General features: G+C 41.4%; 1 protein-coding gene and 1 long non-coding RNA gene across 3 annotated transcripts in view; both read left to right on the top strand.

The window, feature by feature from the left end:
* LOC133634751 (mucin-17-like) overlaps positions 1 to 11,096 on the top strand; it is a 33,691-nt gene extending 22,595 nt beyond the window's left edge. Inside the window, exons 3-8 of one of the 2 annotated variants that reach the window (XM_062027446.1) lie at positions 6,848 to 7,316; positions 7,388 to 7,480; positions 8,037 to 8,073; positions 8,224 to 8,295; positions 9,062 to 10,225; positions 10,309 to 11,096. In XM_062027446.1, coding sequence (XP_061883430.1) covers positions 6,848 to 7,316; positions 7,388 to 7,480; positions 8,037 to 8,073; positions 8,224 to 8,295; positions 9,062 to 10,225; positions 10,309 to 10,562 — 2,089 coding nt within the window. In that variant the 3' untranslated portion in view covers positions 10,563 to 11,096. Of the gene's footprint in view, positions 1 to 6,847; positions 7,317 to 7,387; positions 7,481 to 8,036; positions 8,074 to 8,223; positions 8,296 to 9,061; positions 10,226 to 10,305 lie in introns of both variants that reach the window. The other variant, XM_062027445.1, reaches the window with a different exon arrangement.
* Positions 11,097 to 19,677: 8,581 nt separating this feature from the next.
* LOC133663364 (uncharacterized) lies at positions 19,678 to 25,253 on the top strand. Its single transcript, XR_009828289.1, has 5 exons — positions 19,678 to 19,753; positions 20,809 to 21,187; positions 22,982 to 23,137; positions 23,263 to 23,361; positions 23,936 to 25,253. It is a non-coding gene; the product is annotated as an uncharacterized LOC133663364 (long non-coding RNA).
* Positions 25,254 to 26,238: the final 985 nt, after the last annotated feature.

Below are 26,238 nucleotides of genomic sequence, written 5' to 3'. Positions count from 1 at the left end.
TTTACAACTACAACAGAACTATAACAGCAGATACAATATATATACACATATGATACCAGTATTTAGTGTATAAAAATATATATTAGTGAAGTCAATAGTAATAACCACTGCTCAAGCACCAGCCGTTATGCCCCGCATGAGAAACGTTCCCTTCTTGCTGGAGCCCAATTATTATTTAAAAAAATTAATTTAAGAATAAAAAATATGTTTTGATATCTGACAGGGCATTTATTTGAGTTCTTGTGAGAATTCTTCTGTGGTCTGCTCTGCTGCTTTCACCGTGGTACTCACGCTCTCACGCTGCCACATCCACATCCACTCCCACCACACACCCCTCTCCCCTACCTCCACCACCACCCTTCACCTTTCTCTCCTTCTAATGCAGTGCTGGTCGCCTACAGTGCATCTCTTCTGCACACCTGTCTAAACGTCATATTTTGCCGAGAAAGCCAGTTCTTTACTGGCGTCTTCCCTGTCTTATTTTGTTTGTTTTCGCGACTGCAGCGATTGGGTCTGCAACACTTGGAGCGAGGGCTCATTAAAGGAATGCCGCGATTTTCATGCCCTGTGATTCAATCAAATAACAATGTGACAGAGATGGATGGACATGAAGATGACAGAAAACTTACCTCTACCAAAAATCCAATCTTTGTGTTAATATCTTGACAAAATAGGAGACTTATTATCCATCCCATCCATCCATTTTCTACCGCTTCTCTCTCACCTCATCACAGGGCCAACACAGATAGACAGACAACATTCACACTCACATTCACACACTAGGGTCAATTTAGTGTTGCCAATCAACCTATCCTCAGGTGCATGTCTTTGGAGGTGGGAGGAAGCCGGATATGAGTAAAAAGGAGCAGGCATCAGCTCACACATTCTCATACATTCTGTAACATCCAGGTTAGAAATTATGTCAGCCAGCTTGTAAAATGTCTCAACGATAAACTATGTGTAAGAGCCCAGAATAGTTTTTATTTAAATGTTCACAATATTTCAGGGTTCCCCATGAGGAACCCTTACAATTAAATAAATCCATGAAAATTGTATACAATTGAGTAGATGTATACAATTTTATGTATATTTGAAGTAGAAAAATCACATATTTTACCAATTTTCCCAGAAGATTTCCCTTATTTTGAAATGCAAATGTTGAGCTCCTCTGACCCGCAGCTTTAGACAGGTGTTTGTGAAATCCCCTGATTGTTGTGTATCAGAGAAGGGAAGGAGGCGACAACCAGGGCAGGACTGAGGTTTACAAGGTTTATTTGAAACCTTTGATGAATACGTGGCGTGTGTATGCTACTCAAAGTGAGTGAGTGTTGACTATGTGTAAAATTAATAATGTAAATGTTACCAAGGGTTGTTGTCTGTAAATGTTGGTTGTATCTTTCGTCGTTATCCAAGGGGAAAGGCGAAGAGGCAGTTCGTGGACAGGCAAGTGGTCGTGGGCAAGAGCAGGGCAGCGTGGTCTAGGTCCGAGCAGGGAGGTCGTGGATCGAGGAGGGCAGTTAGAAATCCGGATGGGTGTCGAGTGACAAGGCACGATCACGGAGGTCAGGAGAGTCACTGTGGAAATACAAAAGGGCATGAACCAGGGGGAAAACACGGAGAGAGAGCAAAACAAGGACGAGGAAATCACTGGGAAAGGAATGCCAGACGTGATGCTTACTGGAAGGTTAGCAACGTTCTGGCAAAGGTTCCTTGGGTCCGCTGGTCTTTATGCCGCTCCCCCTCGTCAGGTCCAGGTGCTCTGATGACTGATTGCTTGCAGGCTTGTTGCTGTGTGGGCGTGTTGTGCTCAGCGCGAGCAGAGGTGTGTCTGAGTGTGCTGTCAGCAGAGGGGTTAGCAGAAGTGCCTGCAGCTCCAGCTGCAGAGGAAACGTGGGTTCGACTCCGCGTCTTGACAGTACCGCTGGAATGCGATGACGGTTGGCGTTGCGACACATTTTCTCGGATGCTCTTTCCAAAGCTGCACGAGCGGCTCTCCACACCCTCTGACACCGTCTAATATGAGCTCTAGTAGACGGTACAGCGATCTCCAGTTCTTGTTGGGGAAACAAAGGGGGTTGATAACCTAATGAGCACTCAAATGGAGACATACCGGTAGCGGAGCTCTTCAAGGAGTTATAGGAAAACTCCACCCATGGCAGAAACTTGCTCCAGGATGTGGGTTGATGACTGGCGAATCAAATCAAGCTTTGATTCGCTCTCTCGGCCTGCCCGTTGCTTTGGGGATGATATCCCGATGTGAGGCTGACCGAGGCCCCGATTCCCTTGCAGAAAGCTCTCCATACTTGCGACGTAAACTGAGGGCCTCGGTCAGAAACGATATCCACCGGAATACCATGCTGCTTGACGATGTGAAGTGTGAGGAGGTCAGAAGTCTCTGAAGCAGTAGGTAACTTGCGCAGCGGAATGAAATGGGCTGCTTTGGAGAAACGATCAACAATTGTAAGGATCGTGGTGTTACCTCTGGAAGCTGGAAATCCCGTGACAAAATCCAGGGCGATGTGCGACCAAGGACGGGCAGGAATGGAGAGAGGGCGAAGAAGACCAGCAGGAGGCCTGTGTGACGTCTTACTGCGGGCACAAGTTGAACAAGCAGCGATAAACTCCCGAGTGTCCTTGGCCATGGATGGCCACCAAAAACGTCTTCGCAGCAGTGATAGGGTTCGTTGAAAGCCAGGATGGCATGAGAACAGGCTTGAGTGCCCCCAATCCAGGACCCTGGGTCGTAGCTCCCGATGGACGAACAGTCTGTTGGGAGGTCCACCTCCCGGTCCTGGATTGGAATGTAGTGCAGACTTAACCAGGTCCTCCACTTTCCAAGTTACCATCCCTATGATGCAAGTGGGAGGAAGGATGGGTTCTGCCACTGCCGGACCGGTAGGTTCTTTCAGAAATAGCCGAGACAGTGCGTCAGCCTTAGTGTTCTTGGACCCTGGTCTGAAAGAAAGCACGTAATTGAAGCGAGAGAAAAATTGCTGCCACCTTGCCTGGCGATTGTTGATCCTCTTGGCAGCTCGGATGTGTAGGAGGTTGCTGTGGTCGGTAAGGATCTGAAACTGGTGTCTAGCTCCTTCCAACCAGTGTCTCCATTCCACCAGGGCCTCATGGACCGCCAGTAATTCTCTATTCCCAGCATCATAATTCTGTTCGGCCGTGGTCAGGCGCCTGGAGAAAAAAGCAACAGGGTGAACCAAATTGTCATTCTTTGACCGTTGAGAGAGAATAGCCCCAATCTCCGAGTCTGAGGCGTCAACCTCCACCAAAAAAGCAGTATCTAAGTCGGGATGGACTAGAATGGGGGCAGAAACAAAACGCTCCTTTAACTCCTCGAAGGCCTTCCTCGCCAAAAGAGTCCATACAAAAGGAACGTTTGTAGACGTGAGTGAATGGAGTGGTGCCGCAACTCTACTGAAGTCTTGAATGAATCGGCGGTAGAAGCCAGCGAAGCCGAGGAACCTCCGAAGTTCCATCCTAGTAGTGGGTTGCGGCCACTTCACCACGGCCTCCACCTTCTTCGGGTCTGGCCTTATGTGACCCTTTTCAACCACGAATCCGAGGAACTCCACCGAAGAGGAGTGGAAGCAGCACTTTTCAGCTTTAACAAATAGACAGTTTTCCAAAAGACGTTGCAGGACAAGTCGAACATGTTTCTGGTGATCAGAGAGGTTACGGGAGAAAATTAGAATATCATCGAGGTATACTACCACGAATTGGTCCAGCATGTCCCGAAGAATGTCATTGACAAGAGTTTGAAAAACTGCAGGTGCGTTGGTGAGTCCAAAAGGCATCACCCGATACTCATAATGCCCCATATGAGTGTTGAAAGCCGTCTTCCACTCGTCCCCCTCTTTGATCCGGACCAGGTGATAGGCGTTACGAAGATCCAGTTTGGTAAATATGGTAGCAGGTGCCAAAGGTTCAAAAGATGAGTTGAGTAGTGGAAGAGGGTACCTATTCTTAATTGTGATGTTGTTAAGGTGACGGTAGTCAATGCAGGGACGAAGGGATCCGTCCTTCTTGGCAACGAAAAAGAATCCCGCCGCCAGTGGAGACTTGGATGGTGTAATGATGCCTGAGGCAAGGCCCTCGGTGATATAGTTCCTCATAGCTTCTTTCTCTGGCAGAGATAAATTGTATAGGCGACTAGACGGTAAAGTAGCGTTAGGGAGTAACTCGATGGCACAATCATAAGGTCTATGAGGGGGTAGTCCCAGGGCACGTACCTTGCTGAAGACCTCGGCTAAGTCATGGTAGCAAGCTGGAACCAGAGATAGATCTACTTGGGGAGTCGTGGTAGTGGAATGGTAGACCGGATGAGATGCTGATCCAAGACAGTTGGCCATGTAGGGTGTGCTCCATGCCAGAATTTTGCCGGAAGACCAAGAGATATGAGGGTTGTGGTGACGAAGCCAAGATCTTCCAAGTACCAGCGGGGCTACCGGAGCTTCCAGCACCCATAAACTAATGGTCTCTCTGTGATTTCCAGAAATGGTCATGGAAAGGGGCTCAGTGCGGTAATTGATGGGGCCCAATGGCCGTCCATCCAGGGCCTGTGCTGGCAGCGTCTTGTCCAGAGAGATCAGGGGAATGCCCATCTGCCGGGCGAACTTGTAGTCCAAAAGACTTTCATCAGCTCCAGAGTCTACAAATGCCTGTACTTGAATGCTCCTCTGGTCCCAGGCCAGAATAGCGGGTAGCAGTATGTCGGGGTTTTCCTCATTACGGGGAAATAAAGTATGGCTCACCAGGACTGCCATTGAGGTAGTTCTCTGGTTTCGTTCTGCTGCTCGCTCACAAAGTCTTAGGTCAAATTGGAGGGCTAGTTCGATGAGGTCCTTGCAGGAAGTAGGTCTGTCTCTCAGTAGACCGTCCTTAATCTCTTCAGACAGGCCGCGGCGGAATGCGCTTTGGAGCGCCCGGTCCCCCCAACCGCTGTCCGCCGCCAGGGTCCGGAATTCCAGGGTATAGGCTGCCACGGAACGTGAACCCTGCGAAATGGAGTGTAGACGTCCAGCCGCGTGCCCCCCATCCTTGGGGTGATCAAAGACAGCCCGAAATTCTGCACGGAACGCAGAATAGTCGGCGTTGAGCCCAATGGTCCTGTCGACTGCAGCAGTAGCCCACTTGAGAGCCGGGCCGGAAAGTAAGGAGAAAATAAATGCAATCTTGGCGCCGTCTGAGGAATAATGGGAGGGCTGGTGCCGAAAAATGAGGTCACATTGTACCAAAAACCCTCTACAAAGTTCAAAGTCCCCTTCAAAGGGTTTAGGGCTGGCAATCCTGGGCTCTCGTTCCAGAATGCTGTATTCGGGTCCAGGAACCGGAGAAGCACGTGGAGGTACCACCGGTCCAGAACTGGCCCCGGGGCACATGTTGTCCAGCTTGGAATAAAGTCTGGTAAAAGCTCTCTCAAGATGATCCTCAAGGGCAGTAAACAGAACCTGGTGTTCGCTAACGACGGAGCTAAGGATAGCTAGGTCGGAAGATATGGCTATCTGGGCCTGGGGCTTGCTGCTGTCGCCTGGTTCCGACATGTTGGCCAGAACGTACTGTTGTGTATCAGAGAAGGGAAGGAGGCGACAACCAGGGCAGGACTGAGGTTTACAAGGTTTATTTGAAACCTTTGATGAATACGTGGCGTGTGTATGCTACTCAAAGTGAGTGAGTGTTGACTATGTGTAAAATTAATAATGTAAATGTCGCCAAGGGTTGTTGTCTGTAAATGTTGGTTGTATCTTTCGTCGTTATCCAAGGGGAAAGGCGAAGAGGCAGTTCGTGGACAGGCAAGTGGTCGTGGGCAAGAGCAGGGCAGCGTGGTCTAGGTCCGAGCAGGGAGGTCGTGGATCGAGGAGGGCAGTTAGAAATCCGGATGGGTGTCGAGTGACAAGGCACGATCACGGAGGTCAGGAGAGTCACTGTGGAAATACAAAAGGGCATGAACCAGGGGGAAAACACGGAGAGAGAGCAAAACAAGGACGAGGAAATCACTGGGAAAGGAATGCCAGATGTGATGCTTACTGGAAGGTTAGCGACGTTCTGGCAAAGGTTCCTTGGGTCCGCTGGTCTTTATGCCGCTCCCCCTCGTCAGGTCCAGGTGCTCTGATGACTGATTGCTTGCAGGCTTGTTGCTGTGTGGGCGTGTTGTGCTCAGCGCGAGCAGAGGTGTGTCTGAGTGTGCTGCCAGCAGAGGGGTTAACAGAAGTGCCTGCAGCTGCAGAGGAAACGTGGGTTCGACTCCGCGTCATGACACTGATGTTTTTTTTTAAATTAATCACAACATTAGCACCACATAAAACATGTCACTATTGTTTTGTCGTTTCCGAAAAAAGTAAAAAAAAAAACAACTTAAAGCCTTGTCCAGCTGTTTACTGACATTTACTAGTCATGTTTAGCTAACGTTTACTGCAAATGGATTTCGGCACCAAATATCGGCTTCCTTGACTACCAATAATCTGTATTGGCACTGAAAAAATCATATCAGTCGATCTCTAGTTCGAAATTCTGTTTGTTTTTTTTCTTTTAAAAACATGCATGTTGTGTTAACTGAAGACTCAAAACGGTCCATAAGTGTTTACAGTATCTATATGTGCCCTGGGATTAGTTGGCAAACAATCAATGGTGTACCTTGCCTTTCAACTAAGATAGGCTTCAGCTTACCCGTGACCTTAATGTTATTTTTTATTTTATTTTTACTACAGATGTCCTGCAAATAACTTTTACAATGTCAAAAGGCAAAAAACTAATGAAAACATTAAAGTTAGTGGTCTAAGACTTTTGCTTAGTATAGTATGTTACATATTGATTTGATACAACTGACCCTTGTGCATAGGAAAAAGCAAGATGAGGAACCATTACATGAGGAATCCATCACAGTGGACGAAGTGGTTCCTGCCACCTCCATCCCTTGCCCGCCGCCCACGAAAACACTCAGGAGGAAGCTTGGGGATTTCTTTACCCTCAGAAAGAGACGAGGTGTGAAATCAGAGCCGGGGCATGAGGGCCGACCTAAGAAGGCCTCCATCGCTGATCTAATTCGCCCTCTTAGGGAGGCGGCCAGAGCCGAGAAAGAAAAAGATAAGGACCGTGTCAAAGAACACGAAAAGGAGAATGAAAATGAGAAAGGCAAAGAGCAACCCAGTGGTATCCCCGGAGAGTTGCCTCTACAGGAAACAGCTGCAATGGATGCTCGGCCACTGAGGGGTGAAGGGGTGCCACCCCGCCGTGCTCTCAGAGAAGGGAAGTCCCAGTCTCTTATTTTACTGTCTGGTTCAGCATCAGCGACCGCTAATGCCAGAAAGGTGAGTATGTACACAATTAAAAAACACATGTGTTGTAGGCCTTTAAAATACCTTTTTACTCTTGATTTCAGAAACAGTTTGAAGGACAACATAGCTTTGAACAAAAACTTCATCTAATGCTTCAGCGTATTGGTGTTTCCAAAGCTCAGCCAGAAGAGACACAGGTGTGTGTGTTTTTGAATGTAATATATTGCATCTCAACTACGGCGCAACCACCTACTTTCTAAGGGATATGCAAACACATCAAAGGCACTTCTCAGTCGCAACCCGCTACCTGTTAGCCTAGCATCTGGCTAGAATCTAATTTCTTTATTTCGTCTTCAATCCCAATTTCCAACCACAGTATGAACTTCTCATCTTAAAGTAACATAAACAGTAGATTTGTGCATTAATGATTAAATATTGCCAATCCTTAGTTCCGTGTCATAAGGATGAAGAGTGTGCATGTGTGTTTGAACGAGAGGGGCGAGAGAAGGAGGCAGCAGGCACCCAATTAGTGATGTGTCTCCTCTTATTGATTATATAATTTACAAATGCACACACAACTGTTGAATACCGAAATAATTATCTGCCTATCGTTTTGGCGCCTCCTCAATGCACCGCATTTAAGTGTATACCCACTTCATGCCTCGCAAAAGAGAATACCCACTTTTTGCGTCGCTGATTATATATACTTTCAAACAAATACCATTTTTAATGGCATTGATTCTATTTTCATAGAATCCAGAGAGAGAGATGAAAAAAGCAGAATCTGAAGGTATGTCAATTTATATCCAGTATATGCAAAACATGAAGGAATTACACCCACAAAGATATATGATGTATGTATGTGTTATAATACGATATAATAATAATAATATAAAACATAATTTTTTAGCTAAATAATTATATATATTTTTTGTCTCAGGCACCATTATTGACAGTAAAGCTGAGCCAACCCCGACTTTTACAAAACACAGAACTATGTCAGCATCATCAGGTAAGCAAAACACACATTACATTGATACTGTGCAAAAGTCTTAGGCCACTTCTGCCTTGTAAGAACCGTTTTTCCTACGTCATTCTGACATACTGAAACATTTATCAGCATGCATATACAGGAACAAACTCATTACATTTGGTGGGGACCTGGGTAAAGGTACAGATACAAGGATGGGTATAATTACCAATTAATTCATCAGAATTCAGCCATGGTGGGCAATTAATTTTTGAGTAATTGTGTCTTCAAGCATCAATGAAGCATAATGGAGTGCAGTACTTGGCGTGCTATTGATTTAGTTTAAATTAATTTGTGGTTTAAGGAACATAGGAACATGACGTCAGATTTGGGAAGTTGAGCTATAAAACCAATCTCTACTATATCACAATTATTTTTCTTTGTAAAACAATGGCATCGAAAAAGGAGTTAAAAACAGGAAGCAATTGATGATTATTAATTTTCCCATAGTTGATGAAGGATGTTTGGTAAAATGCTAATCCCTGGGGGACACAAATTGTATTTTAGGTTTTAGCTATCCTCCACCACTCAGAATCCTAATGGCCCCACCCATCTGGTCGTCTTTCATGAACAAGGAAGTAGCCTGCTAACTAACAAACTGATACATTTTTGGTAGATGTGTATGCTGTTTTGAGTCATAGTCTATTGTTATTGTAGCATTACTAAAACAAAAATTGTAATAGTGACCTAACACTTTTGCACAGTACTGTATGTATCGTAATAATTGTACTTAACTTTGAATCATCAGATACGCGCCATCCAATTCGATCAAGCGTGTCAGCACATGAGTCAGCTGGAAAGCCTCCTTTGCTTCCAAAGCCAGTCGTCAAGCCCGGTCCGGGCCCCACAACATCTGGTCGCAACACGCCTGAGAATGAGCTTGTCCAAATAGAGGAGGGGGAAACAAGCACACCCCCTAAATTAATATTTGCTGCTCCATCTGGTCACGCTACTCCAGCTGTAACAACATACACCAACCCTGACTCGAACAACGATCTTATTTCTTCTTCTAGTACTGTAACATCTGACTCTGAGTTAGCTACTGTTACCACTACTGCAACACCCACAAACGGTACAGATCAAGGTGGCAAACCTTCTGAACCTGAAGCACAGCCTGTTAGCACAGAACCATCCACTTCTAATTTCCCAATAGCTGTTACAGAACCCACCACCACCGCCCCTAATACTTCCACTTGTTTGGAATTTTTCACTGCAAGTACCTGTGCCACTTCCGACTCTACAATTTCCATAACCACCTTGGAAACTGTTTTTGCTCATCGCAGTAAAAGTCTGGCAACACCAACAGATATGTCAGTTAAGCCATCAAGGCCAGAGTCTAACGGCATAGTCTCAGTTCGTGATGAAGCCTTTACTGTCGTTGCAACTGTAGGACCGATTATCCAACCAGAAGATATCAAATCTAATGCTGCAACCATCTCAATTTCAGCTATTGTAGCTGGTGATGACTTAACATCAGTCTCACCTACAACTCCAATATCTTTGAAAAGCACTAAAATCACATCTGTGGCCCTGACCTCAACTCCTCCTGCATCCCATACCCCAATTACCAGCTCCTCCACTATTCCTCCTGCCAGCAACACCGCCATCACCACCACAACATCGACTGACTGCATAGACTCTTCTTCCATTGTCCCCAACGCCCCATCCAGTGAATCCAACCTCACTACCAGCAGTAATGCAGGTTTAACGACTACAGATGCAATTAGTTCCCCGCTCACGACTGACCCACTTTCCTGTAAGAAAACCAGCTCTGCGCTTTCTTCAGGTATGATCTGCCTCCCATCTTCTGATGACTCTAGTCTAACCACTCCAGCACTCACCCATGATAGTCCAGGACGAGATTTACACACAAATATCAACGAAAGATCGAGTCCGCCTGTTAAAGACTTGGGTAAGTATGACTTAATGGAGTAAACTAATTCATGCTTTCTTGTCTTTGGTTTCACATCAGTACATTTTCTTTCAAATTAGCAGGCGTTGAGTGTGAGGTGGTCCAAAAGAACAAACAAACTGAAATCATGATAGTCGTGGATGATGCGGAAGCGAGTGAGCCTTGTATGGAGAAAGCAACTCAAGACAACAGCGACGGAGCGACAAAGAAAGAGGTGCAAGAAGCAAGTGTGAAAGCGGAAGATGTCACAGTTTCGGCTGAGGGGGGAGTGACTGAATCTGCATCCGAGAATAAGCGCCGAAACCAAGAAGAAACCAAGTCTGTGGATGGGAAGTAATTAAAAAGGATACTTATGGAATTGCTGAATTTGGGACCAACTACTGTGACGTAGGCAGGTTAGGCCACAGTAAAGATAAAAGTTTAAATGATCCATGGCACTTCCTATACAGGGACCACCAACACAACAGCAGCACACCACACACCCAGTGGGCCACTGGACCAAAGAACAGAGATCCCTTTGGTGTGATATAATCGACAATTCCAGCAGTGTCTTTGTCCTTTTTTTTAACTTGTGTTTGATTTTTTTGCATTGCACGTATGATTATGTACCATAAAAAAGTACTGTGTTTTAAAGACACCATGTTTACAATAGAGGGATAAAAGAAAATAGATATGACTATTAAATGGATTATTGAATTGATCGTTAGTGAGACGTTTTTTTGTTAAACAAGTAAACATTTCTCGATGATATCTGTTGATTCATTTGTCTGTGACCTGGTCTAGTTTGTATATTAGATATACATGCATGCTCCATAATGGTGTTAAATGGGTTTATGTTGTAAATGTACAAACTCTCCCATTTTGTGCCAGACCACATTATGTGGTTCAAAGCTGTGGTAATGCTTGAAAAAAAATCACAAGATTCAATGAAACATCCCTTTCTGCGGTCAAGAATGAGCTTCAGTCCGACTTTCATGGAAATGGTACACTTACATAAGTTTGTATGAGTTTACTGTACTATGTTCACATCTAAATGTAAAGGTTGCCCAATTTTATGTAACGAGATTAGAAGAGGTTCAGGTCACACTGTATGCAATAAGAAAATACTATGAAAAACTTGGAAAAAAGTAACGTATTTGATTTTGTGCAAACATTACTTGAGTTTAATTTATGGTACTTCTTAAAACGACATTAGGGTGAAATACCAAAATATCTGTCCAGTTTTTTTTATACCACTTGCCCTCATGAGGGTCACGGGTGAGCTAAAGTCTATCCCAGCTGACTTTGCATAAGAGGTATTTTACACTCTGGACTGGTCACTGAAACATTTTGGATATGATAGATGGATATCATTTGTGGTCACAGAGGAAAGTCCCTGATGAGGGACATGTTGACATTTAACTAACAAAATGCCGATTACCCCAATATAATAGACACTACTCTCAAAAGTGAAAGACTGTTCCATGGCCTCATAGAATTTTTGCTTGAGCTTGGAGTGTCAGATTTATGGCATGAGGGCCCAACTGTTCCCACTAAAAATTTCACTTAAGTCCACAGGATGAATTTGTAAGTGAAAAACTGCATAAAAGACGTGAACAACATTTTTTAAAAAAAATGCTTTTATGCATAAATTAGCTGTATGGCTGCAATGTTTTAGTGAGAGCAGAAGACGCAGCACAACTCTTAAGAATGTGTCTCAAACCGAATACTTATGTCAGTACTCTATGGTAAGTATACTATGTACACTGTGTACTTAGTTCCCAGGTGCAAAAATGTTGTGCTTTTTGCACACTTACCAGAAATAACATTGGCAAAATGTATCTACTTCTAATTCAAATCATTTTGTTAATGTAGACGCCCATATCTGTTGTACAGATTTACTTTACAAAACAGAAGTGTGGGATAGTTCTCCTGTTGCCTTTTTTGTATTTGACTTCATTAAATTGATTTATATTAATGTTTGGCGCAGCCGGACCGGAGCAGGGATAGAAAGAAGAAAAAAAAGGAAAACAGAGAGGGAAATTGCAGGTACAAGAGGGGGATAAGAAACAGAGACAACAACAACAACAACAGAACAAGATCAGCCAATACGATATGTACAAATATGATACGAAAGGTGATAGCAAAGAAGCAGTTAGTAAAGTGAATATTAATTACAGAGATGACAATGAACATTATTGCACTACAAATGGAGCAATACAAATAATAATAGAAATATAAATACCTCCATTGATAATGAATAATACTAATAATTACATCTATTCTCAACAATGCAATTGTTTCAAATGCAACGATACATATATGTAATGATAACTTGAATTACAAAAGAAGGCAGATAAATGGAGGGGAAGAAAGAGAAGCAAACTGTATTAACCTTGTAGAGTGTTATAGTACCATTAGGTTAAGCTTTGTCAGTGTGCCGTGTTTTAGCCAGTTTCCCCTTGGGGAATATTGTTGATATATGTTTGATATAACATGATTATATGCATGAGTGTTTGTATGCATATGTGCTTGTATATGTAGAGTATGTGTATATGTATGTTTGCACAGTGATTGTGCGGGTGGATGTATGTACCGTGAGTGTGAATGTATGTACTGTATTTGTGTATGTATGTGGGAGCGTATGGTACTTACCTATGTATGTAGGTAAGTACCAATGTGTGCACGTATGTATGTATGAATGAATGTACGTATGTACAGTATATACTGTATGTATGAAGGATTGTGTGTATATGTATTATTTTGTATGTACAATATATTTGTCTCCCAGTGTGTGCGGGAGCCAAAGTACAGCCCCAGCCACCCAGAGAGCCCAAACCAAAGCAGAAGGTGCGGTGCCCAGGGAACAAGGGACCACCACCCCCATGCAGTCCCGCCGGCCAGCGACAGGACCCCCAGAGACGGAGTGACAGTGCCGCCCGGCAGGGCCAGCAGCAGGTCATAGACAGATGTGCCCGGCAGAGGACACGGCACGGGAGAAGCAGGGGAAAGCCATCCCCAAGCTAGCTAAAGACCACACCCCGTGCGGGCAGAAAGGCAAGACGTCCCGCCTCGAGTGCCCCAGACACTCTCCACAGCCGGACAAGAAGACCGCCCCGCCCCACTAACAACCGGGCGTATACACATGTGCATACCTACATACACACATACATACACATAATATATACATAAACACATATATATATATATATATATATATATATATATATATATATATATATATATATATATATATATATATATATATATATATATATATATATATATATATATATATATATATATATATATATATATATATATATATATATATATATATATATATATATATAGATGGATAGATATATCTATATATATATATCTATATATATATATATATATATATATCTATATCTATATATATATATATATATATATATAGATATATATATATATATAGATATATATATAGACATATACATATATATATATATATATATATATATATATATATATATATATATATATATATATACATATATATATATATATATAGATAGATATATATATAGATATATATATAGATATATATATAGATCTATATATATATATATATATATATATATATATATATATATATATATATATATATATATATATATATATATATATATATATATATATATATATATATATATATATATATATATATATATATATTTACATTCATACATACACACATATATAAACAAACAAATCCATAGACAAGCCGGCGGGCCAGCGTTGCAGCCCCGGAACCCACTACCCACCGAGAACAAGCCAATCACCTCACCCCGTCCCACAGGTCTGGCCGCATCCCCTTCCAGGGACAACGTCCGTCAAGGCTGCACCCAAACGACGGCACAACACTGGGCACAAAGGACGGCGCGGCAGAGCGCAATGGCAGGCCTGGGCCGACATCCGACAAACCAACCCGCGCGACAACAAACGAGAACAAAGCGGGCAAGTCTGCCAGACCCGACAGCCACCACGCACATGCGCTGCCACAAACCACAATATAAGCCACCTACCCGCAACGTACCCAGCGGCCATGGGCGCACGCACCACAAACAAACACCAGCAGGAACAACGGCTGAAATACCCCCCGACAACCAGCATCACAGGATCAAACCAAAACGACCAAAAAGCCACGACCGACAAACACACGCCAACAGGACCACGCCAACAGCGCCAGCTCGCCAGTCAGCCTAAACACCAACACACAAACAAGAGATATCAACACCACCTCCCACCAAAAAAACCCCACTCCGAGTCCCCAGTCCAAACCCGCACAAACACACAAACCCGCACAACCGAGACACAGCATCCACACCAAACGAGGGCTGCGCAGCCCACGCATCAAGTCACTGACACAAACCCCACAGTGTGAGGCCGGAACAGACAAACACGGACCCTGCCCAAAAGGAAGCAAAACCCACGCGACGCCACACAAACCGGAAGCACACACCCTCAAAGAGGTCTCTGCACGGGATTGGCAGGCCACCAGACCACAGTACCCGGAGCCTGTGCCAGTCTAGGAGGCAATGAGGGGACCCAAACCCACCAGTTAGTCCATCCTAAGTAACCGAAATGGTGAAAATTGTGTTAAGGTTTGCCTAGGCTGACCATATTCTGAAATCCCAAAAAGAGGACACATATATGCGTGCCAAGGCGGGCAGCACGCCAAGGCCAGGACTAGGTGAAAATTTGCCAATGATACTCGAACTTGCTTTATAAATAATATATTTTTTTAAATAAAGCATTTTTTCTCGTCTGTTGACAGCAGTGTTACCGCTAGGAATTTTCAAAATGGGGTCCCAGGGACCCCATCAAGTCATAAAAATGGGGTCCCACAGTAAATTTTTGGGGTCCCACTTTTTTGTAAGCGTTTTGAAAACAAATGACAAATGTATGCATTATCCTGTTATATCTCACATTCTATGTTGTGTTTTGGAAAAAGGTTGTCATAAACGTTACTTAATTCATTAAAAAAGATCATACAAAAGAAAACAAATGTGTATACATATGTAAATGTATTCAGTTATAAACATTCATTCACTTTCTTCTTTCCTTCATGGATCTAAACTTTACCGCTGCTGGTAGTTTTTTCTATGTTTTTATTTAATAAGTTGTAGGTGTATTTATTTCAGTATAAAAGTGTAAAAAGTGTTTTGCTTCGGTCATGAAATGATGATAATGGTGTGCCAGGGCATACATACATTTTATATTTAACGCTTAAATCTCTGGAGTCTACATCAACTACGGATCTATTCCTCATTTCAAAATGTTTTAGTTTTTTTTTATGTTGCTTTTTTCGTTTGTTTTTTTCCGCCCTTTTTTGTCAAACAAAACTATGTTTTTTATGGCAAACACACAAAATATGCAAAATCTTCCACAAAAAATATTTTTCAAAGTGGAATATTTGATGTGAAGTTATCGGAACCTTTGATAGGTCAATAATTCATAATAACATTGATTTTGATTCTATATTATGTTTTGAGCAATGACCGTTTGAAGGAAAAAAAAAACAGCTTTGTTTTATTTACTGATGTCAACATTGCAACTTTTTCTAAATTACATTTCACCTTTAAGCTTTTTTATTTCACTTTTGTTATGTTTTTGTTTATTTTAATAGTATTTTTAGAATGTGCCGTGGGCCTTTAAAACATTAGCTGTGGGACACAAATGGTAAAAAAAAAATTAAAAAAATTAATAATCTGGGTCCTTTCTGATTTCAATGCGTTAAAAAGACACAATAAGTGCGTTAACGCCAACACTGCTTGACAGTATAACAAAATAAGTCACACTTATATTCTGTAACATTCACAGTTTTGGAAAAAAAGTGCAGAGATAGAAATATTCAAAATAACCTCTTGTATATAATGTAAACATAAATAATGCCTCAAAACAAGTTAATTAAATTTAAACAAAAAACAGCGAACGAGCTCTCGCCCTGCACAGCTGTTTTGTGCTTTGTAGTGTCGATATGGGCTTGTAGATCTTTGGCCCCTTTATTTGCCACAGATATATACGTTCCTGCTTTGCACACAGTGCATTCTGCTTTCCATGTGTCACGGCCAGGACGAAAACACGAATACTTTTCCCGCAAATCATCCGTGAAGTTGCATTTACGTTTCGGCATTTCTTGTTCTCATGTCTCTCTCCACTCACTAGCTCTCTCGCTCCGTGTCTCTGCCCCTCCCTCACGAATGTTGCTACGTGCGCGCACCTTCAGTTTTTTTTTTTAACACCTTCTTAACTCAACCTTGGACGTACATTGAAAATATGTACGTCCAGGGCTAATTCAAAATGCCGGACATTTGAGGCATTTAAGAAACCCCGCCCGGACAGACCGGACACCCCCGCAAAAGAGGACATGTCCGGGGAAAAGAGGACGTATGGTCAGCCTAGGTTTGCCAGACACACAATGATTATCATATTTGTATAACAACTATTGTATTTGTAAAATATTTTTACACTTTTTCCATAAAGAATTCACCAAATTCCACAATGTACAATAGTTTGACCCCCTCAATACTTGGCTAAGAGCAAACACAAACAAGATACATCCCATTTACAGCCAGCTGTTGGGGCACTGTTTTGCCTGTGGCATTTTTCCTCAACACTGTTAGTTTATGAAAATGTAAAACTGTATCACAAACTACATTCTATATACACAGTCTGTGATAGTGTTTTACTACAGAAGACGGTTCTGAGTAACATCAAATCGAATAAGTACGATAGTATTCTTTAAAATACGATAATTTTAAGATACAGTGACGATAACTTGTCATTTACGATTTGGCAACACTGGTGTTAAGAGTCCAGCACTACGCACTTACCATTTTTCTTGTTCTGAGTAGATCATCTGCTTACCGGTGATGGTGCACTGCATGTTGCTGTACTTTCTCAGTCTGAACGCACTTGAGCACTTACAAGTACCGCAGTGTGCCAATTGAGGCCATGTCCACACGAACACAGATACTTAATAAACGCATACTTATCTCGGCGTTTAGGCCTCTTGTCCACACGCAGACGCATACTTTTGTCTTTAAAAACGCAGTGTTTTGTAAACGCTGGCCAAAGTGTAGAGTTCCAAAACTCTCCGCTTAGTGTATGCGTGTACACGGCACAAACGGAGACTTGTAATGACGTCACGGTTGTGCGCTGTCATTTCTAAAGCTCAACAACAATGCCTTGCTGCTTTTAAACACACTATAAGAGGACTTACTATATGTTTGAACGTAAACATGCTGCTATTTTCACTCAACATTAATAAGAAAGACATTAAAATGGGCTTTGCGACAATGACAGTCAGCTGTTTTGGATACGATCGCTGTGGAACCTCCACCTGATGGGACGACTTTGACAAGCAAGACTTTTTGCTCTGTGTCATAAGAAAGGTGCAACATTACCTTATGTTTTTAGTCCTTATTTAACGACACATCATGAAGTTAACTTACGTGTCTTGCTTCCATTTTTGTAGATGGAGCGACAGTTGACACGCGTAAAAAGAGACCAAGCAACTCAAAAAAACATGACGCAGCCTCTTCCTTGTAGTGTGTACTGATGTTAAAGGCAATATACACTTCATTGCACATGTACTATATCACTATATCGATGATTAAAATCTTTATGATTCCACGAGATTTTTGTAGCGACACGCGCACGTCAGTGTGGTTTGTATAGGCACTTAAACATGCAAAAGGGTTTCCTTGGCTCTTTAGTGTGGCTGATTTTAGAAATAATGTACACTTCACTGCACATGTAATACATCACAATGTTGTTGAACATGGCATCATCATGTTGCTAAACATGTTATAATTCTATGAGCGTTGGGTTTCAGCAGCACAGGCGTGCATGCATGCTTTAAACATTGAAAAAAAAACATACATTAAGTTCCCAGGGCTCTGTGTACGTGTAGGCTGGTTTTAAAGATAATGTACATGTACGTAAAGTACATCAAAATAAACATAATAGAGTTGTAATACCAGCTATTGCTGCTTTTTTCAGGCTTCTGATTGGACAAAATGTGCATGACACAAGTGTATGCGTTTGTGTGTAGACATAAACAGTTTTGAAACTACACTTGTGTGGATGGAGATCGTTTTAACCCCAAATATGCGTTTTTGAAACTCTCCGTGTGGGGCCATGTCCACATGAACACAGATACTCAATAAACGCATACTTATCTCTGCGTTTAGGCCTCTTGTCCACACGCAGACGCATACTTTTGTCTTTAAAAACGCAGACATTTGCAAACGCTGGCCAAAATGTAGAGTTCCAAAACTCGCGCTTAGTGTATGCGTGTACACGGCACAAACGGAGACTTGTGATTACGTGACGGTTGTGCGCTGTCATTTCCAAAGCTCAACAACAATGCCTTGCTGCTTTTAAACACACTATAAGATGACTTAGATAGAATAGAATGCCTTTTATTGTCACTATACACAGGTACAATGAGATTAAATGCAACTCCAGTATCAGTGCGACAGTCTATAAATATGCAAAACATAGGAAGGAAAGAAAAGAAAAATAGTGCAAAAAGAGGTAAGGTGCACAGTCCAGTCCTGAGAACGAATGTTCTGAATGTGTTGTTTAAATATTATACTATATACGTATATACAGAAGCATTCAGACTGTGGGTGGAAAGTAAAAATTGCACACAGAGAGGTGCTAAGCTATAAAATCAGTGCCTATGAGAGTTTACCGTGGTTATGGCTTTAGGGAAAAAACTGTTCTTGAGTCTGTTTGTCTTAGACCTGATGACCCTTTCCTGAGGGCAGCAGGTCAAACAGGTCAAAGCCAGGGTGGGAGCTGTCCTTGGTAATGTTGGTAGCTCTGCTGAGGCAGCGGAAGGTGTAAATGTCTATCAGTGAGGGGAGAGGGCAGCCGATGATCCGCTGTGCTGCCTTTACCACTCTCTGGAGCCTCTCCTTGTCTACAACGGTGCAGCTGCCGTACCATGCTGTGATGCAGTATGTCAGCAGGCTCTCGGTGGATGAGCGGTAGAAGCAGCAGGTTGCAGTCCAGGTTGTACTTCTTGAGGACTCTCAGGAAGTGCAGCCTCTGCTGAGCCTTCTTAGTGATGACAGTAGTGTTCTCTGACCAGGAGATGTTGTCAGAGATAAGGATGCCAAGAGACCGGAAGGTGCGGACCCTCTCCACACACTCACCCTTCACTGTAAAAACTCTTTCAGTGGTATTGTCCATTTTACTTTATTTTTAAAAGTATATTTATTCCAATAAATCAATTTATTTTTATTTGTATAGTTTTTGAGTTATCTATAAATAAAAAGTGTGAATATTTTCGTAACTTAATTTTTTATGTGATAAAATTAATTTTATTGGACTTCCAACATAAATTGATTTAGCAAAACTCAGTTCAAATGTTTATATCAGACCTAAAAGGTCAGGACCCGCCCACCTGCATGCAGCTGTCGAAGAACAAGCCCAGACACGTCTCTTCACGGAGCCCAAGGAAAACACTTTACCGGACTCATCACTCATGTAAGTAACAATTTATATTGTTAAAAGTCAGTATTTGCCAGGATTGAAATGTATACATTTTCAAAAGCATGGCTCAACGTTATATTTAGTTTGCTACTTTTCCCGCCGACTGCCATTTCGAATTTGCTCTTACCTCCAACAGCTCATTAACTTCAACCAAACATTGTTATAGCTGTGCAGTTTATAATTAGCGTTTTATTTGCGTGGTAGTTTAATATTTTATTCTTCAGTTTATAAGCAGCCACATTAAAGCTGCTTCACTAGTTTGCATTAAAAGTTGCTAGCAGCTAGCTAGATAGCTCCCCTCAGACCTGCTGTCCATGCACACTCTTAGGCAAAACGCTACTCTTGTAAGAATAACACTCATTGTGTAAGTCTCAATCTCAACATTTTTTCCCCCAAAATCTCACCAGTAGTCACTATTTAAAGCAGGGGTCCCCAAACTACGGCCGGGGGGCCGGATTCGGCCCCCCAGCATCCAAAATCCGGCCCACAATTTTTATTTTTTTAATCTTTCCTTTCTAGTCCATTTTCTACCACTTGTTACTCTTGGTGTCTCCTAGTCGCTCAGGCAAATCATATTGTCTAAAAATGAATTTTCCCATCGATAATGTGACAATGTTAAATGTTGATGAACATCAATGCTAATTGATGTTAAATGACAAAACCGATTAAAAAGACAATGTATATATACATACATATATATATATATATATATATATATATATATATACATATACATATACACAGCCTGGCCCCCGACCAAATTTTTTTAACCCAATGCGGCCGCCGAGTCAAAAAGTTTGGGGACCCCTGATTTAAAGGGTCATTTTTCAAAATGTTCTTCCGTGGGGGCATGCCCCCGGACCACTACTGTTGCTAGGTTACCAACTTAGACCACCGCGCTACAAAAAAATCCAGAGGAAACACTGCAATTGAGTATATTAGGGTGTAAAAAAAACATATATAAAGGGCTCTCATCAGGCTTATATATCCAAGACGTTAGACATGAACCATAACTTGTCTTTTTTTTCTCTCGCTCTCTACAATGACAGATGGGATGGCCCTGTAAATTGTGCAGCACTGTTGTGCCAACCAAGAGTGATTTTTTAAAGCATTACAGACTGCACCATGGGACCTTTGGACACAGCCATGCCTTCCCTTGCATTCATATAGGTTGCCCATGCTCTTTTAAATGCTGGAGTTCCCTTCGCTCTCATCTGTCAAGATACCACCCAGAAGTCAAATTCCTCAACTCATCTCAAGTAAGTCCTTCATTCACCTGCCCTCTGTGTAAAAGGACTGTGCCAGGAGCATCAATGATATGATGGCCAGAACGTATACAGTTGGAGAAGACAGGAAGTTGTTGCCAAGTCTCCTGCTGGGGTGGCAGAATTTAAGGAAAGATGGCCTGCCCTCTTCGAACCATTCCAGGTAAATGATTTATCATTCTATTTTTCTTGACTAAGTTTCCATTGTGACTTGGACATGACATACTAGACTCAATTTTTGCCTGAAAATGTATACTAAAACTAAGGCTGCAGCTAACGATTATTTTTCTATCGATTAATCTATAGATTATTTTTTCGATTAATCGGTTAATCTATAGATTATTTTTTAGATTCATCTATAGATTATTTTTCCTTTTACCGATTATTTTTTATTTTATTTTATTTAAAATGAAGATGAAAAAATAAAAGTAGGCCAGTTTTTTCAAAAGGCATGGCTTTTATTTCCAAAAAAAAAAAGTATGGCCACTCAACATTGACAACAACATGACAAAATATTCTGTAACAATGTAAACATTTAAATCTTTTAACATTTAACAAAATTAAAAGTAGCTTATTTGCTTTTTAATGTGCAAATATAAAAGTAAACATCCAGTGCAAATCTTAATATTCTGCAATAGTATAAGCATTTCAAAAGTAAAAGTATTGCTTATTTTGCTTTAAAATGTGCAAAAATAAAGATAAACATCCAATACAAAAAAGTGCAAAACGAAATATTCTGTAACAACAGTGTAAACATTTCAACAAAAGTGAAAGTATTGCTTATTTGCTAAAATGTGCAAAAATAAAGATAAACATCCAATACAAAAAAGTGCCAATCTAAATATTCTGGAGCACTGTAAACATTAAGTATTGCTTTTAAAAGGTGCAAAATAAACATCCAGTCCAACACAGTACACAATAACCAATTCTACTCATTCCAGTGAGTGACTAACAGTTGTAATGAAGAAAGGTTAGCATGTCTACTTGCTTTGCTTCTTTTCTTGTTTACAATATTCCCAGCAGCTGAAAATAGGCGCTCAGAAGGGGTCGATGTGGCTGGAACTGAGAGGTAATTAGCCTTCACCTCAAACCAGGACTGCGAGTGAGCTGAGCTGCAGTTTAGGTTTCTAGTAGGTCAACGGGCTCATAGTGATGTTACTAGTAGTTGACTGGGAGGTGTTTATTATCATTTGGGGAGAGTCCGCTGCCTGATGCTCACCTGCTAAACACCTATCTGCTCGACGCTGAAGCGCTGACTACATGCGCTATGAATACGCACTGCTGATTGGCTGATAATGCTTCGTGTGTACCAATCAGATGGTTGTGTGGGTGGGACAATGCTGCGTGTGTACCAATCAGATGGTTGTATGGGTGGGACAATGCTGCGTGCTGAGACAGAGGCAGAGGAGCAAAGCAACTTGTTAAGACTTTAGCAGCTAAAGTTAGCTTTAGCTTTGAAACTCGTTCTGTACACCCCCGTACCGAACCGAAAGCCCCGTACCGAAACGGTTCAATACAAAACACATACCGTTACACCCCTAGCAGATACAAATGACACATTCATGTTTTTGTGTAATGATGACAACGTATGCTAACGCGGACGATTGACTAGTTGATGGTTGATGGTTTTCTTTTCAAATGTTCGTTCATAGCCGTTGTGCTGCTATGATAGGCCATTTCCGCTCGACACGGTGTGCATACAACAACATTATTAGGCTGTGTATTGAAATACTCCCACACTTTTGACGACTTTTTTGCGTGCGTTTTTCCCCTCGCTCGCACAGTCTGCTTTGCGCTCCGCCATGACGGTAGTATGACGTAAATATGCGACGCGTCGACGCACAAAAACGGCGTTGACGTATTTACGTAACCGATGACGTCGACTATGTCGACGCGTCGTTTCAGCCTTAACTAAAACCCTTAATATCAGTAACGGTCAACATTTGCTGTCTTACAGATTAATGAAGAGTTCCGAAGGTGCACTGCTGTTCCACTGGAATCAACATTTATGTCCCAGCTGGACAGGTAGACTCCAAAACTCCTGGAGCTCTTCAGTGCAAAAGGTGGAGTGACTGGTCAGCGCATCAAGAACTTGTTGATGGAACTGATACAGGTGGGTTAAAAGTGGTTTAAAAGTTTACAACTGAATCTGTAATCATGCTCTAATAATGATATCACAGATTTGGAGTAAAATTGCCAACAAAATTCATTTATTTATTATTCTTCTATTAACTCTAGGACCCAAGTGCCTCTGCAGTGATAAAGAGAGATGTGACTTTGAGATGCCTCATAGAGTACATGGGAGAGAGTGGACAGGAGCTAATCTCTGACTACTGTGTAAGTATTGTTTAAAAGCAGGTTTGGATCAGTCTGATGTACAAGCTTAAATTTGGTTTACTTATGTGAACTGACTGAACCAGCAGTTGTCAGGTGGAGGTCGAGCATGCAGCTAGTTGGCAGGAGCCCCAGGATAGCCAATTAGCATAGCACCACAGAGTGATGCCTTTCTGTCTTGTGTTTCTGTTTGCCCTAAAAAAAACAATGCAAACAAAAAATACTCCCCTTAAACAAGCATTAAAACATTTACTCTATATATATATATAACATATTACTGTTTGTTTGTTTTAATTTCTGGTTTTTCTATTCAGGTTTTTTATATGCAAATTAAAAATGCCAATAAAAAGCATGTGGCTGGAAATGCATCTATTGTACCAAGTTTAATGTACAAGATCTCAAATTAGAATTCAAATGTTTTCAAAATGGTCTTCACAAAAGTAATCATTATCTGGATTAAATCACACAATTTATATTAAATATAATCAATCAATGTTTATTTATGTAGCCCTAAATCACAAGTGTCTCATAAAATTAGATGTTTGTTTTTTTAAATTACTGTTTTTGTATCTCAAAGGGAACTGCAGAGACCACTGTTCATGAGGACCTAGAAATGAAGAATATGAGCATCTACATCTGTCGTGAGCCAAATGCAGTAGGAATCATCATTGAGGGAGTACCAGTCCTTACTCATCTTGGAAACCTAGCCAAAGCATGCTGCCTACTTCTGGGGTTGACGTATGCACTTAATCTTGAGTATCCATCCAAACTTTCCAAAACATTTGAGGTGTTTCAAAGACTTTTTGTGGGACACGATACACTGCGCCCAAAACCAACCCCCAAATTCATGACTCTCAAAAACAAGCTTCTAGCTTAGGCAGTGAGCCATGACTGTCAGCTTGCACTTTTGAACAGCTATTTTCTTGTGTCTGTTCAAAATCATTATACATTGTTCATTGAGTGGAATTCTTCAGAATGTTGTAACGGTTTGTCCTGTTCAGGTTTTATACAAAGCTCCAGGTCATCGTTTCTGGTGTGTAAATTACGTTTTTTTAAATGTTTTATACACACTAAATGGCCCCACTGTGAAGCTCCAGCTGGTCAGAAGGAGGGATCTGTGAGTTGTTTAAGTTCAAATGTTTCAAAATATACACACTGAAAGACACTATGGTGAAGGTGTTCTGCTTGTGAATTGTTACAGAAGTACAGATAATCTTAATGTTAAATTGTTTTAGCAAGAAACTGTACTGTGAAGGTTCTAAGTAAAACTTGAGATGCTGAGGTCATGCATTCTTTTATGCACTAAATAAGTGAAGTGAATTACATTTATATAGCGCTTTTTCTCAAGTGACTCAAAGCGCTTTACGTTGTGAAACCCAATATCTAAGTTACATTTTAAACCAGTGTGGGTGGCACTGGGAGCAGGTGGGTAATGTGTCTTGCCCAAGGACACAACGGCAGTGACTAGGATGGCGGAAGCGGGGATCGAACCTGCAACCCTCAAGTTGCTAACACGGCCGCTCTACCAACCGAGTTATACCGTATACTGATGTTCTTGACTGTTAATACTCTCCAGCTTATTGACACGGTTTGGATATGGCTTGTGAAAATGTTTTAATAATATGTATACGGTTAAAAAAAGAAAACTACTGTGAAGGTGTTCTATACAGCACTTTAAAAAGTTGAGGTCATGCATTCTATGCACTAAATATGGATGTTGACTGTTCATGCTGTCCAGCTCATTGCCATTGTTTTTATATGATAATGATTTAATAAGGGTTGGAATTTTATATGTCTTGATTTTTTTATTATTATTCTAAGTAATTATTTTAAGCAGTTTCCATTTCCAAAACAAAGAAAGGGTAAGTTGGTCAAAATTAATAAAATTGAGTACACAAATTAATTTTTCATTTAAATGTTACTTATTTTAATTAAGTCTTGTGTGTTTAATATGCTGATGTTTTTTACATTGATTTTACTCAATTTGTTGGCTTTTTCTGTAAACGCAACTTAATCTTTTTGCATAAATCGAAATGCATATTATTAAGTTCTACTTACTCAAAATACCAATTAGTTGACTAAACTAACAAAAATTGCTTGGAAAATGTTGCCTTATTTTTATTGAGTTAGATCTAGGCAACAGTTTTTACAGTGTTGCTGTATGTTTGAATGTAAACATACTGCTATTCTCACTCAATATTAATAAGAAAGACATTAAAATGGGCTTTGCGACAGTCCCGCCAGCGCTAATGACAGTCAGCTGTTTTGGATACGATTGCTGTTGAACCTCCACCTGATGGGACAACTTTGACAAGCAAGACTTTTTGCTCTGTGTCATAAGAAAGGTGCAACATTATCTTATGTTTTTAGTCCTTATTTAACGACACATCATGAAGTTAAAGGCCTACTGAAACCCACTACTACCGACCACGCAGTCTGATAGTTCATATATCAATGATGAAATCTTAACATTGCAACACATGCCAATACGGCCGGGTTAACTTATAAAGTGCAATTTTAAATTTCCCGCCACACTTCCGGTTGAAAACGTTTAGATATGATGACTTATGCGCGTGACGTAAACGGTTGATACGGATGTATTGGTACCCCATTGAATACAATACAAAAAAGCTCTGTTTTCATTTCAAAATTCCACAGTATTCTTGACATCTGTGTTGGTGAATCTTTTGCAATTTGTTTAATGAACAATGGAGACTGCAAAGAAGAAAGTTGTAGGTGGGATCGGTGTATTAGCGGCGGACTACAGCAACACAGCCAGGAGGACAGAGATGGATAGCAGACGCGCTAGCCGGCGAACTCACTTTAACTTCCTCCGTCTCGCCGACCGCATCTGTGATCGGGTGAAGTCTTTCGTCGCAC

The sequence above is a fragment of the Entelurus aequoreus genome, linkage group LG02, assembly GCF_033978785.1.
Source record: "Entelurus aequoreus isolate RoL-2023_Sb linkage group LG02, RoL_Eaeq_v1.1, whole genome shotgun sequence".
Classification (NCBI taxonomy): domain Eukaryota; kingdom Metazoa; phylum Chordata; class Actinopteri; order Syngnathiformes; family Syngnathidae; genus Entelurus; species Entelurus aequoreus.
This window is presented reverse-complemented; position numbering and strand designations above follow the sequence as displayed.